General features: G+C 41.7%; 1 protein-coding gene across 1 annotated transcript in view; it reads right to left on the reverse strand.

Moving 5' to 3' along the window:
• Positions 1-835: 835 nt before the first annotated feature.
• The window catches only part of CD101 (CD101 molecule), a 78,944-nt gene continuing 67,246 nt past the window's right edge, over positions 836-12,533 (reverse strand). Inside the window, exon 9 of the mRNA XM_042782058.1 lies at positions 836-1,065. Coding sequence (XP_042637992.1) covers positions 836-1,065 — 230 coding nt within the window. The remainder of the gene's footprint in view (positions 1,066-12,533) is intronic.

Consider the following 12,533-nt stretch of genomic DNA (forward strand, 5'->3'; position numbering starts at 1 on the left):
AGAAACAGGAATCAGCCCTTTTGGTTGGGGGTGGTGGAAGGCAAAGGGAAGATATGAGGTCTTGGGAGGCCAGCTAGAGCACTTAGAATGAAATTAAAAAAAAAAAAAAAAAAGTTTCCCTCAGCACTGATTTAATAAGTCTTAGAAAGCACCAAAAACTCAGGCTACAAAAATGTTTTTATCATTTTATGAAAGAACCAATGTTGATTAAGCCCCTACTGTGCAGAGCTCAATCTTGAGTAGGCATTTATAGATGGGATGGGGGAAGAAAATGGAATTCTGCCTTCAAGGAAGTTGCATTCTTGTTGAGGAAGCAGAATTTATGCTAATGGAAGCATTTTCCTTGCTGATAACAACTCTTTTCCTATACCTCTTAGCTAGAGGAAAAAGATTACCTAGGGCCTGTGTGACTGGACCACTCAGAGAGTTTCCAGGGGAAACAGTGATACAAGAAAGGAACAGAAAGGAGCCCATCCAAGGCTTTACCTATCAAAGCTCATTTAATCTTCATACCACTATGTGAAGGAAGTACCTCACCTCTTCCAGATGAGAAACATGAACCTCCATGAGGTGTGGCAAAATAATACTAGATAATGTTACTATCTAGCTCATGGTGGGGGATAAGGGAGGCCAAGGGGTAGATGAGCTCATACACAAAGACACAATTAACAGGATCTTACACCTGTAAATGCTCATGAATGTTCCCTCTGGCTCTTAGGTAACTTGCCCAAAGCCACAGACATAATGAAGAACAGAATGAGATTCATCCACACTCTGGTCACTCCAATCCAGATGTCCACACTCTTTCCATCAGGCCCCAGGTTTCTACCAAGATTTAATTGACTTCCTCTTCCTCTTCCTCTTCTTTTCTCTCTGCGGCCCCTTTCAAGTCCACCCAGAGAGCCTTTTTGTTAAGTGCATTTAAACTCAGTATTGATAACTTCCTGGTCTTCCAGTATAAGCACAGGAAGGAAATAAGCAGAAGAGTGAACATAACAAAGGGGCAGATGAACAGGAAGTAGAGTAAAGGTGCTGATGAGCAGATCCTGGAAGGAAATGTGGGCTCTGCAACAAAAAAAGAAAAAAAAAAAAAAAAAAAGACCAAAAAGAATGAGTTTCCAATTTATTTGTACCAATCAATTATAAACATTCTGGGATTTATTGCTATAAGCCAATACATGTTTTGTTTGTTTGTTTGTTTAAAAGAGTAGGGTCGAATAGCAGTAAGCTCCTTAAATTACATAAAGGCAGCAAAGGAAACAGTGCTGGGGGAAATTTTATTCATACCAGCAATGATGCTCTCCTACTGTACCCTCCCCCACGCCCAGCAATTTCCAACCACTGGAGGTTCCAATGACCTACTTAAAACTTACAGCCAGGAAGAAAAACAAAACAAAACAAAAAATCCTCTCCTTTAATCTTCTTTCCTCAGAAAAGATATCTATAATTCAACCCTTGTTCTCAACCATGTTGCCGGTCCTGAATTTTTAACTGAGTTATTCCCACTGCTGCTTCTAAAAAAGGAAGAAAGTTAAAAAAAAAAAAAAAAAACAAAAAACAGAAAAGCCAAAAGCCCACTGTACTGTCCTTATAATACAATTTCATCTAAAGTGGGACACCTTCCCACCCTTCCCAAGCCTTCCTGTCCAAATCTATTCCCCGGGCACCCTTCATTCTGCTTTTCTTTATTGGTCTTATGAGGCCACCACCCTAATCCTCAGGGGCCTTTTGGTCTAGCTCAGATCATGCTTCCTCCTCCCTCACCTCGGGCCCATTTCTTCTCTTTACTTCCTTCTCAATTGGGTCTTTATTTAGATCTCTTTCCTTCTGTTTAGCCTTTGCCTTTGCTTCAGTATAGTTACTTGCCTATGTCTGATAGTGCCATTGGTTTCTCTGTTTCCTACAGTGCCTAGCACATGTGTTCCATAACTTCTGCTGATCTGAATTACATTGGATTGACTGCAGCCATATGCACAGGAGATGCTGAATAAAGGCATGCTGAGGCACAGGATCCTCCAGCAGCTGCTGTCCATTGGGAAGCACTATCAGCAGACAGACATGAGGAGCTCGTCCAAGGAACCCGGACATGGTTCCTGGCCACACGACCAGGAGAGTAAAGGTGAAAGACTACACCACAGGCTCCAGGAAATAGTGCCTTGAGCTACAGGATTGGGGTTAAAATCTCTTGATGCAGAAAGATGTGCACATAAAAGGACACTAATAATTACATGCATAGTGGCTAAGACACTTGCCTGCTAACCAGACGGCTGGAGGTTCAAACCCACCAGCCACTCCTCGGAAGGAAGGTTGGGCAATCCTACTTCCGTAGTGATACTGCCTCGGAAACCCAAGGAGAGGTCGCTTGAGTCGGGGCCGACTCGACGGCACATAACAACAACAACAACAACAACAGTCTTCTAACTGTATTTATTGATGGCAGAATATTTACAGTCAAAGTTGTTCTGAAAACTCTGATGCTAATAGTAAAAACCGCTTAATACAAAGTCAGTTCCAACTCTGATGCCTCATGTGTGTCAGAGTAAAACTGCTCCATAGGATTTCCAAGGACTCATTTTTCCAAAGTAGATCACCAGAACTTTCTTCTGAGGCACCTCTGGGTGGACTCAGATTTCCACCCTTTCGGTTAGCAGCTGAGCACTTAACCGTTTGTACCACCCAAATCAGTTCCATTGAGTTAATTACAACTCATGGCAACCCCATGTGTGTCAGAGTAGAACAATGCTCCATAGAGTTTTCTTCCTTTTCTGGCAGGGCCAGCTTCATGGGTATGCTTGGGGTTTAATGCTCTGTAGTTGTCATCTTGAAATTTTTACTAGTTTTATCTTTTTATTTATTTATTTTTAGCTTTTTATTGTGACTTGGATGAAAGTTTACAGAGCAAATAATCCCTACACATTTTGTTTTGTGATACTGATTTCCATAGGATTTTCAGTGGTTGATTTTTTTGGAAGCAGATCACCAGGTCTTTAATCTTAGGTCCCTCTGGGTATACTTGAAACTCTAACTTTTTGGTTATCAGCTGAGTGGGTTAACTGTTTGTACCACCAAAGGACATGCTAATAATTGTTGCTGTTGTTGTTGGGTGCCGTTGAGTCCATCCCAACTCATAGCAACCCTGTACCACAGAACAAAATACTGCCCTGGCTTGTGCCATCCTCAGTCTTTGCTATGCTTGAGTCTATCATTGCAGCCACTGTGTCAGTCCATCTTGCTGAGGGCCTTTCCTTTTCTTCGCTTACCCTCTGCTTCACTAAGCATGATATCCTTTTCCAAGGATCAGTACCTTCTGACAACATGACTTAAGTATGTGAGATAAAGTCTGGCCATTCTTGCTTCTAAGGAACATCCTGGCTGTACTTCTTCCAGGACAGACTTGTTCATTCTTCTGGCAGTCCATGGTGTTTTCAGTATTCACCAACATCACAATTCAGAGGCATCAACTCTTCTTTATTCTTTCCCATTCATTGTCCAGCTTTCACAGCTTTTCCATTGAAAAGACCATGACTTGAGTCAGGTGTACTGCAGTCTTCAAAGTGACATCTTTGCTCTTTAACACTTTATAGAGGTCTTTTCCAGATTTTCCCAGTATAATATGTCATCTGACCTCTTGAATGCTGCTTCCTTGGGTATTTATTGTGGATCTAAGTAAAATGAAATCCCTAACAACTTCAATCTTTTCTCCATTTATTGTGATGTTGCTTATTGGTCCAGTTGTGAGGAATTTTGTTTTCTTTATGTTGAGGTGTAATCCATACAGAGGGCTGGAGTCTTTGATCTTCATCGGTAAGTACTTCAAGTCATCTTCATTTTCAGGAAGCAAGGTTGTGCCACCTGCATATTACAGGTTGTTTATGGGTCTTCCTCTAATCCTGATGCCGTGTTCTTTTTTTATATTGTCTAGCTTCTCAGGTTATTTGCTAAACATACACATTGAATAAGTATGGTGAAAAGATACAACCTGACACACACCAATAATAGCTGTAGTGTTATTGGGAAATTATAGAGATATATGGAATTTCTTCTAAAAGGTTAAACTATGGGATTTATAGGATTATAGACTTTTAAGAGATGAAAACAGGGTTAGAAGTCATTTTAGCCAGGCTTTTGCCACAAGCAAGAATTCTACTTTTAGCATTGTTGATGCACATCACACCTTGAAAAACATCTTTTTGTGGAATTCAAGCAAGAATATGGACATTTGTCCAGCTCCTGCATTTGTGAGCTCCTTGAGGGAGGGCCTGTGTCTTATCTATCTTTTTATTTTGTGCAGCACTTTGCGCATAGGTCCTTAATGGAGACTAATAAATGAAAGAACTGCATGAGTGAATTCCACACACTGGAACCCAAAGGTAGCTTCCATTGTGTTATAGAAAATAAAGATCATCACTGAACATTAGCCTGGCAGCTCTAATAAGGGCTGGCAAAGAACTCTAGGAGTTTATTGTCTAGATTTTCTCTGGTCTCATTAGTGTTCTCCATCCTCAATTTGGTTTTTGTTTTTGAAAGGATGAACAATGAAAAGGCTATGTTTCCGTATTCTTTATCATCCACTTTCTACATCCTACCTAAATTGTCCCCTAAATGTCCTCACTTGACTACCACAGTTCTCCCAGGTCTTATCTGAATACTTTTGAAGGCATGTAGTTAAGAACCAACCAGTGGCCACTGAGTTGTTGACTCTGATTCATGGCAAGCCCATGTATGTCAGAGTAGAACTGTGCTCCATAGGGTTTCAATAGGTGATTTTTCAGTAAATCACCAAGCCTTTCTTTAGAAGTATCTGGGTGGACTCAAACCTCTAACTTTTTGGTTAGCAGCTAAACATGTTAACCATTTGCACCACCAAGGGAGACTTTAATGCTGGAAGAGAATGGACCCATAAAACCCACTGCCTTCAAGTCGGATCCAACTCATAACGACCCCTCCTTGGGTTTCCAAGGCGGTATCACTACAGAAGTAGATTGTCCAACCATTAAGAGCACTGGCCCTAAGATGCAATTATTAGTTTCTCCCCATCCAGAACAAAGAGGAGTGATGAAGACCAAAGATGCAAGGAAACAATTAGTCCAAAGAACTAAACTAATGGACTGTGTGAATTGAACCTTGGCCTCCATCACTGAGACCAGGAGAACTAGACAGTGCCTGGCTACCACTGCAGATTGCTCTGAAAGGCATCACAATAGGAGTTCCTGGGTAGAGCGGTAGGAAAATGTGGAACAAAACTTTAAATAATAAAATAGACCAGGCTTACTGGTCTGATAAATACTATGGCCCTTAGACACCCTTCAGGCCTGGGGGTAGGGAGAGCACTTGTCCTGGGGTCACTTATGTAAAAAGTAATGAATGAGCATCTACTGCAACTCAGACAACTAAGTTCAAATCCTGGCTCCTCAATTTATTGCTAATGGCATTGGACAAGTTACTTATCCTGTGGAATTCTTAGTTTTCTCATTAATATAATATTGCTGTGTTGTTGTCATAACAACCCTGTTCTGGTTATCTAGTACTGCTTTGACAAGAATATACCACAAATGGGATGGCTTTAACAAACAGGAGTTTATCCTTACAATTCAGGAGGCTAGAAGTCCAAATTCAAAATGCCAGGCTCTAGGGGCTGTGTGAAAGCCCCTCAACCTTGGGCTACAGCTCTGCCTCTTGCTCCCAGCCCACTGAAGCTAGAGGCATCTCTTCACTCAGACAGCTACTGGCTACTGAGGCTAACAAGCCCAAGGTCGACAAACAAAATGGCACAGCCCCAATGTTACCAAACTACACGGCAGGCCATTAATTCAAGTCCATTGAAAGTCCCAAGGTTGGCATAGCATGGCAGACTGCTGAAAAATGACATGGCTACATGCAGGGTTCAAGTGTGCCATAGGCTAGAGACCATTCCCAAAGCAGGTGCTTATATATGGGAAGCAGACCATATACCCAAAGCAGCTACTCAGCTGCTCCAATAGATTCCACCATGGACTTCATTACTAATCTCACCATGGAGAATAACTATATTCAGCTGCCCAGCCACTCAACCAGACCTAGCCAAGTTGACACACAAACTTAACCACCACAGACCCTACACACAGCAGAACAAAACACTGCCCAGTCAGGCTCCAGCTCCATGATCCTTGCTATACTTGAGCCTATTGCCATAGCCACTGTGTCAATCCATCTCATTGAGGGCCTTCCCCTCCTTCATCGACCTTACCAATATCAGTAGAATATGGGGAGAATAATAATTTCTGGAGTTGTGATAAGATAATGCATAATAAAGCACTTAACATAGTGCCCAGTGTATTTGTTGAGTCAATGAGCAATAAATATTCACTAGCATATTTAGAATACTGCTCAGTATGCTAGAAAAAGGCAATCTCCCTTAAGAACTAGGGAGAGAATGGGGTCAGAGCCTGTTGATTCCTCATACAGGGGTCACACGCTTGGCCATGCTCCTCCACAGACCAAGTCTGTAGATTTCTGACCACTCTGTTCTCAGTACTGGGTGACATTCAGCCAGCCAAATGATTAGTGAAATGAGGTTCTGGCATCATTTTCCAGGCATGGGAGGCAGAGGAATGTGAGATAAAAGTCTATGGCAACCAGATATCACAGTTGCTAAGACAGTGGTGTGATGATGGGGAGATGGGACCAGTACATAGATGATGGAAAGAAATCTAGTGCTTGGCTTTTCTGCCACTGAGACTTTAACCTTTCTGGTGAAGGGATTGCCAGAGGGCTTGATGATCTCAACAGGGAGGAGACTACGCCTCCTTGGAGTGTTCTGCCATCAAAGGATGGCAAAATGCACTCTTCACAGTGCTGATTTGGCCAACAGCTCACAAACTGTCAGCTCCAGTGCTTCTAAATGACCTCTCCTGGGAGGGCAGTGTTTGCTCTGGATCCCACAATCATCATTTCCCACCATCTGTCTCTCAACCATATCTGGATTAGAATCAGTGACATTCAAAACCATTACAGTTTGGCACTTTGATTCAATCCAAGTAAGTGCCCAATGCTCAGAGTACAAGGCCTACAAAACAGAGCCCAAAATGTAATGAGACCACTTCATCAAGAGGTTTGGTTTGTAACTTGCTTCCATCCAGAGCCAAACACATCATGAGGAGCATTCTTTTTTTGATATTACCTTAGAAATATGTATAAAGCAACAGACTTCAGAAGAAGAGAGGAACAGGATAATAAGGGGGATACAACTCCCTTTGTTGTTGTTGTTTGCCATCGAGTCGGCCCTGACTCATAGCGACCCCTCCTTGGGTTTCCGAGGCAGTATCACTACGGAAGTAGGATTGCCCAACCTTCCTTCCGAGAAGTGGCTGGTGGGTTTGAACCACCAGCCTTCTGGTGAGCAGTCAAGTGCCTTAGGCACTATGCTACCAGAGCTCTTACAATTCCCTTTAGTCCTTGCCAAATCCAAAACTTGGGCAACTGACCTATGCCATGTACGTCCATGTGGACAGTTGTCTCCTGCCAAAAGATGAAAGTAGGTTTAGGCAGCCTGATAGAAGTGCATCCCAGGAAAAAAATGAACTTCTGATGCATCCTGTTTCAATTCAGTTGGAGACTTACTTGCTCATTCTTTCATCAAACATTTGTTGAATGCCTTGTTAGAGACACTGGGGAAGCAAAGATAAATAGCATGATCTCTCCAGAAACCTCTGGGTTGTAAGGGCACCTATCTCCTTTGAGGACCCATTTTCTAAGTAGATCCTTATCCAAATAAAAGATGGGAAATAGTAACGAATACCACACTACTATAAATAATCCAGTCCCCAGAAAGCCTTATCAGCTGGCCTATTAATTACTCATAGAGAATTGTTTGGGATCAGATGTTTATGTCTGGGGTCTAAGAGTGAGGAAAAATGACTCAAGCAGCAGTAGCCACTGCCCCGGCTTTGTCACTGGTAAGGAAGTAAAATGGAGAAGAAAATGCAAGGTCCAACTCTCAAAGGAAATGCATCTTAACTTTTCTGACTTCACATAAGCCATGTGCTCCTCAGTGCTATTATACAGTCTTAATACTAACCTAACCTGAGATAGTCAAATAGACATGGTAGAAAACCATTTGAGAAGTGAGAATTGGTACATATTATATTTGATCTGGCTTTTGTCAACATATGAAACTGTTACTCACCAGGAGTGTAATTAGACTGTGATTCAATAAATATTTTTGAGCATCTTCCATGTGCCAGGCACTGACTTGTGCTGGGAACAAGATACTCTTAGTCTTTGCCTTATCAGAGTATCTAGAATAGCAGTGGCAATAGGTGTTAAGCAGATTATTGCAGGTATGATGACTAAGAGAATAAGGTAAGTCACTGAAGCAGTGACAGTTAAGTTGGTAGGTAAGGATTAGTATATATTAACCAGGTACAGATGGCATGTCTGGTACTTAAGGTTGTGTGTCAGGTTGGCTGGGCCTGGCTGAGTAACTGGGCAGCTGGTGGTAGTTATTCCTCATGATGAGACTGGCAGTCAACTCCATGGTAGATCTACCACAAGCAGCTGAATAGCTGCTTGGGGATGTGGTCTGCTTCCCATACATAAAAAGCAGCTTTGGGAATTGTCTCTAGCTTACAGCATGCTTGAACCCTGCATGTAGCTGAGTTGTTCAATAGGCTGCCATGCTCTGCTGATCTTGAGAGTTTTAATGGACTTGAGTCAATGGCCTGCCATGTGGTTTGGTAATATTGGGACTGTGCCTTTTTATTTGTCGACCTTGGGTTTGTCAGCCTCAGCAGCCAGCAGCTGTCTGAGTAAAAAAAAGCCTCCATCTTCAGTGGGCCAGGAGTAGGAGGTAGAACTGAAGCCCATGGCTAAGGGGCTTTCACTAGCCCTTAGAGCCTAGCACTTTGATCTCAGACTTATAGCCTCCAAACTGTAAAAGAATAAACTCCTATTTGTTCAAGCCATCCCATTTGTGGTATTTTCTGTTAGAGTGGCACTCGGTAACCAGAACAGCATGGAAAAACATTCCAGAAAGGGGTTAGCACATTCACGGTAAAATGTTGGACTATCAGTCATATCTGTTCTCTTTTGCACTTCATCTTCTTCCTCAAATGGCTCTTTCCCCCTCTGTAATGTAAATGTGATTAAGTCTCCACCATCTTGAAACCAAAATAGAACAAAGCAAACTTAAAGCCTCTTCAATGATACCTCTTGCCCTCTAGTTATTATCCTCTTTTTCCCTTTACATTAAAGCTCTTAAAAGAGTAGTCTGTATTTAATATGTTCACTTTCTTACTCCTTAGCCCACAATCCACTGGATACTTTCTCATTCTTATCTTACATGAACTCTTGGCAATATATGAGTCTTTGATTCTCCCTTCCTATTGATACCCTCTGCCTTTGATTTCTCCAGTACCACCAAACCCTGGCTCTCTGGCTACCTCTCAGTCACTCATGACAGTCTCCTTCCTGGGCTCCTATTGTCCACTCCCCTGATAAAAAGGAGTGTATCTCAGGGTCCATCCTTGGGCCTTTGCTTCCCTTGGTGTACATTTCCAGTATGACCTCTTCTGAATTACTGGCTATATGTTGATGACTCCTAGTCTATAACTCTGTGGGTAGATATCATTTGGAAGTCCAGTTGTCTCCCAGAAAGCTAGCCCTGGATAACTCACAGGCATCCCAAGCTCAACTTCCACCCTAGCTTATTCAAAATTCAACTGATCTCCTCCATCAAACCTTTCTTCTGTATTATCTTGCTTGGTAAATAATCCCACTATCCACCTAAGCCAAATATATATATATATATATATATATATATATATATATATACATACATACTAGATATTAATCCTTAATTCTGTCCTTCTGATCACTCATATCCCACATACATCTACTCAGTTTCTAAATCCTGTAGATCACACCTTCCCATATACTAGTGCCTTTTCTTCTCTCAGGAGCTCTGGTGGTGCAGTGGTCAAGTGCTTAGCTGTTAACTGAGAGGTCAGTGATTCAAACCCATCAACTGCTATGTGGGAGAAAGATGTGGCTTTCTGCTTTTGTAAAGACTGCAGCCTTGGAAACCCTGTTGGGGCAGCTCTACCTTGTCCTATAGGATCACTATGAGTAAAGATTGACTCCACAGTAATGAGGTTTTTGTTTGTTTGTTTTTTAAATTGGGTCCTTCTCTTGGCTCTCACTGGTGCTGCCTGAATTCAGGCTTTTCTTTTATATCACTCGGATTCCTACATTTAATTTCAATAGTTCTCCCTACTCCAGGTCTGTATTCCCTCCATTTCACTTTTAATACTGCTCTCAGTAGCTTTCTAAAATCCAAATATGATGTCATTCTCCTGCATTATTAGATACTGCTCAACAACTTTTATGCTAAAGTTCACCTTCCTTACAGCTTTGCACACAAGACAGCCTCCTCACCTCACTAACCTCATCTCTTGCCATAGTACTACACAGACTCTGGCTTCTGCCATTTCCAACTACAGGACAGTCCCTGAATATAACATGAAGTTTCATGTCTTAGTATCATCCTGCATGCCATTTCCTTTTCATAAACTATGTTTTTTTTTTCCTTTTCATAGGCCCCATCCTCTGCGTAAACTTCCCAGACTTCCTCCCCACCCTGCCCTTCACCCTAGCCTGCCTTGTTCTCATAGTGTTTTGTCTCTCTAGTGCCACTCTAATAGACATACTACAAATTGGTGGTTTGAACAAACAGAGGTTTATTCTCTTACAGTTTAGGAAGCTAGAAGTCTAGGGGCTGGGTGAAAGCCCCTCAAACTTGGGCTTCACCTCTGCCTCTTGCTCCTGGCCCATTGGAGCTAGAGGTGTCTCTTCACTCAGACAGCTGCTGGCTGTTGAGGCTAACAAGCCCAAGGTTGACAAGTAAAATGGCACTGTCCCATGGTTATCACACACAACACGGCAGGCCATTTGTTCAAGTCAAGGAATAATCCTAAGATCAACAGACAATATGGCACACTGCTGAATGAAGACTCAACTACATTCAGGGTCCAAGCATGCCAAAAAGTTCAGAGACCTTTCTCAATGCTTCTCCTTATATACTGGAAGCAGACCACATCCCTAAGGCAGCTGCCCACCTGCTCACTGTAGATTCCACCATGGAGCTGGTTACCAGTCTCATCATGGAGAATAACAACATCCAGCTGCCCAGCCACTCAAAACCAGACCCAACCAAGTTGATACATAACCTTAACTACCACACATAGCATCTTGAGAATACTTCTTTCATGGAGCTGACTTGCCCCTCTATACTCTGAGCTCTGTAGGAAAAGACTCTGTTATATACAATTTTGTATCCCCAAAATCTAAAATTATTTATTGACTATATTAAAACATTTTGCTACCTAGATGGATATGTGTGTCTATGAGTGTTTGCATGTATGTGAGTACAGCATGATTGGAGGCATAAACGAAAAAGGAGTTAACATTTGTTGAACACTTAAATATGCCAAGAGCTATGCTCTGCTAGATACATTGTATGCATTTGTATTATGATTCCTATTTGATAAGTAACTGAAGGCAGTGGTGAAAAACAAGGTTCCAGGAATGGATGGAATACCAATTAAAATGTTTCAATAAACAGATACAATGCTGGAATGCCTACTCCTGTATGTCAAGAAATTTGGAAGATAGCTACGTGGCCAACTGACTGGAAGAGATCCATAATCATGCCCATTCCAAAGAAAGGTGATCTAACCGGATGCAGAAATTATCAAACAATATCATTAAATCACATGCAATTAAAATTTTGCTGAAGATAATTCAAAAATGGTTGTAGCACTACACTGACAGAGAACTGCCACAAATTCAGAAGAGGATGTAGAAAGAGTGATATCATTACTGATGTCAGACAGATCTTGGCTGAAAGCATAGAATACTAGACAGATGTTTACCAGTATTTTATTGACTATGCAAAGTCATTTGACTGGGTGGATCACAAATTACAGATAATGTTGCAAAGAATGGGAATTCCAGAACACTTAACTGTGCTCATGTGGAACCTGTACATAAATTAAGAGGCAATTGTTCAGGCAGAACGAGGGGATATCGTGTGGTTTAAAATCAGGAAAGTTGTTCATTGCAGTTATATCCTTTCATCATATCAATTTATGTTGAGCACATAATCTGAGAGACTGGGTTGTATGATGGAGCATGTGGCATCAGGATTGAAGGAAAACTCATTAACTACCTACGATAAGCACATGACACAACCTTGCTTGCTGAAAGTGAAGAGGACTTAAAGCACTTACTGATGAAGATCACAGACCATAGTCTTCAGAATGGATTAAAACTCAACATGAAGAAAATATTGACATTGTCAAGTATTTCATTTTACTTGGATCCACAATCAACGCCCATGGGTCAAGAATCAAATGATGCATTGCATTGGTCATATCTGTTGCAAAAGACTTCTTTAAAGTGTTACAAAGCAAAATGTTACTTTGATGACTCAGGTGCACCTGACCCAAGCCATGGTTTTTCAATCACTGCACATGCATGCAAAAGCTGGGCAATGA

Source organism: Orycteropus afer, unplaced genomic scaffold, assembly GCF_000298275.1.
Source record: "Orycteropus afer afer isolate SDZICR_OR568_19922 unplaced genomic scaffold, OryAfe1.0 scaffold00010, whole genome shotgun sequence".
Taxonomy (NCBI): Eukaryota; Metazoa; Chordata; class Mammalia; order Tubulidentata; family Orycteropodidae; genus Orycteropus; species Orycteropus afer.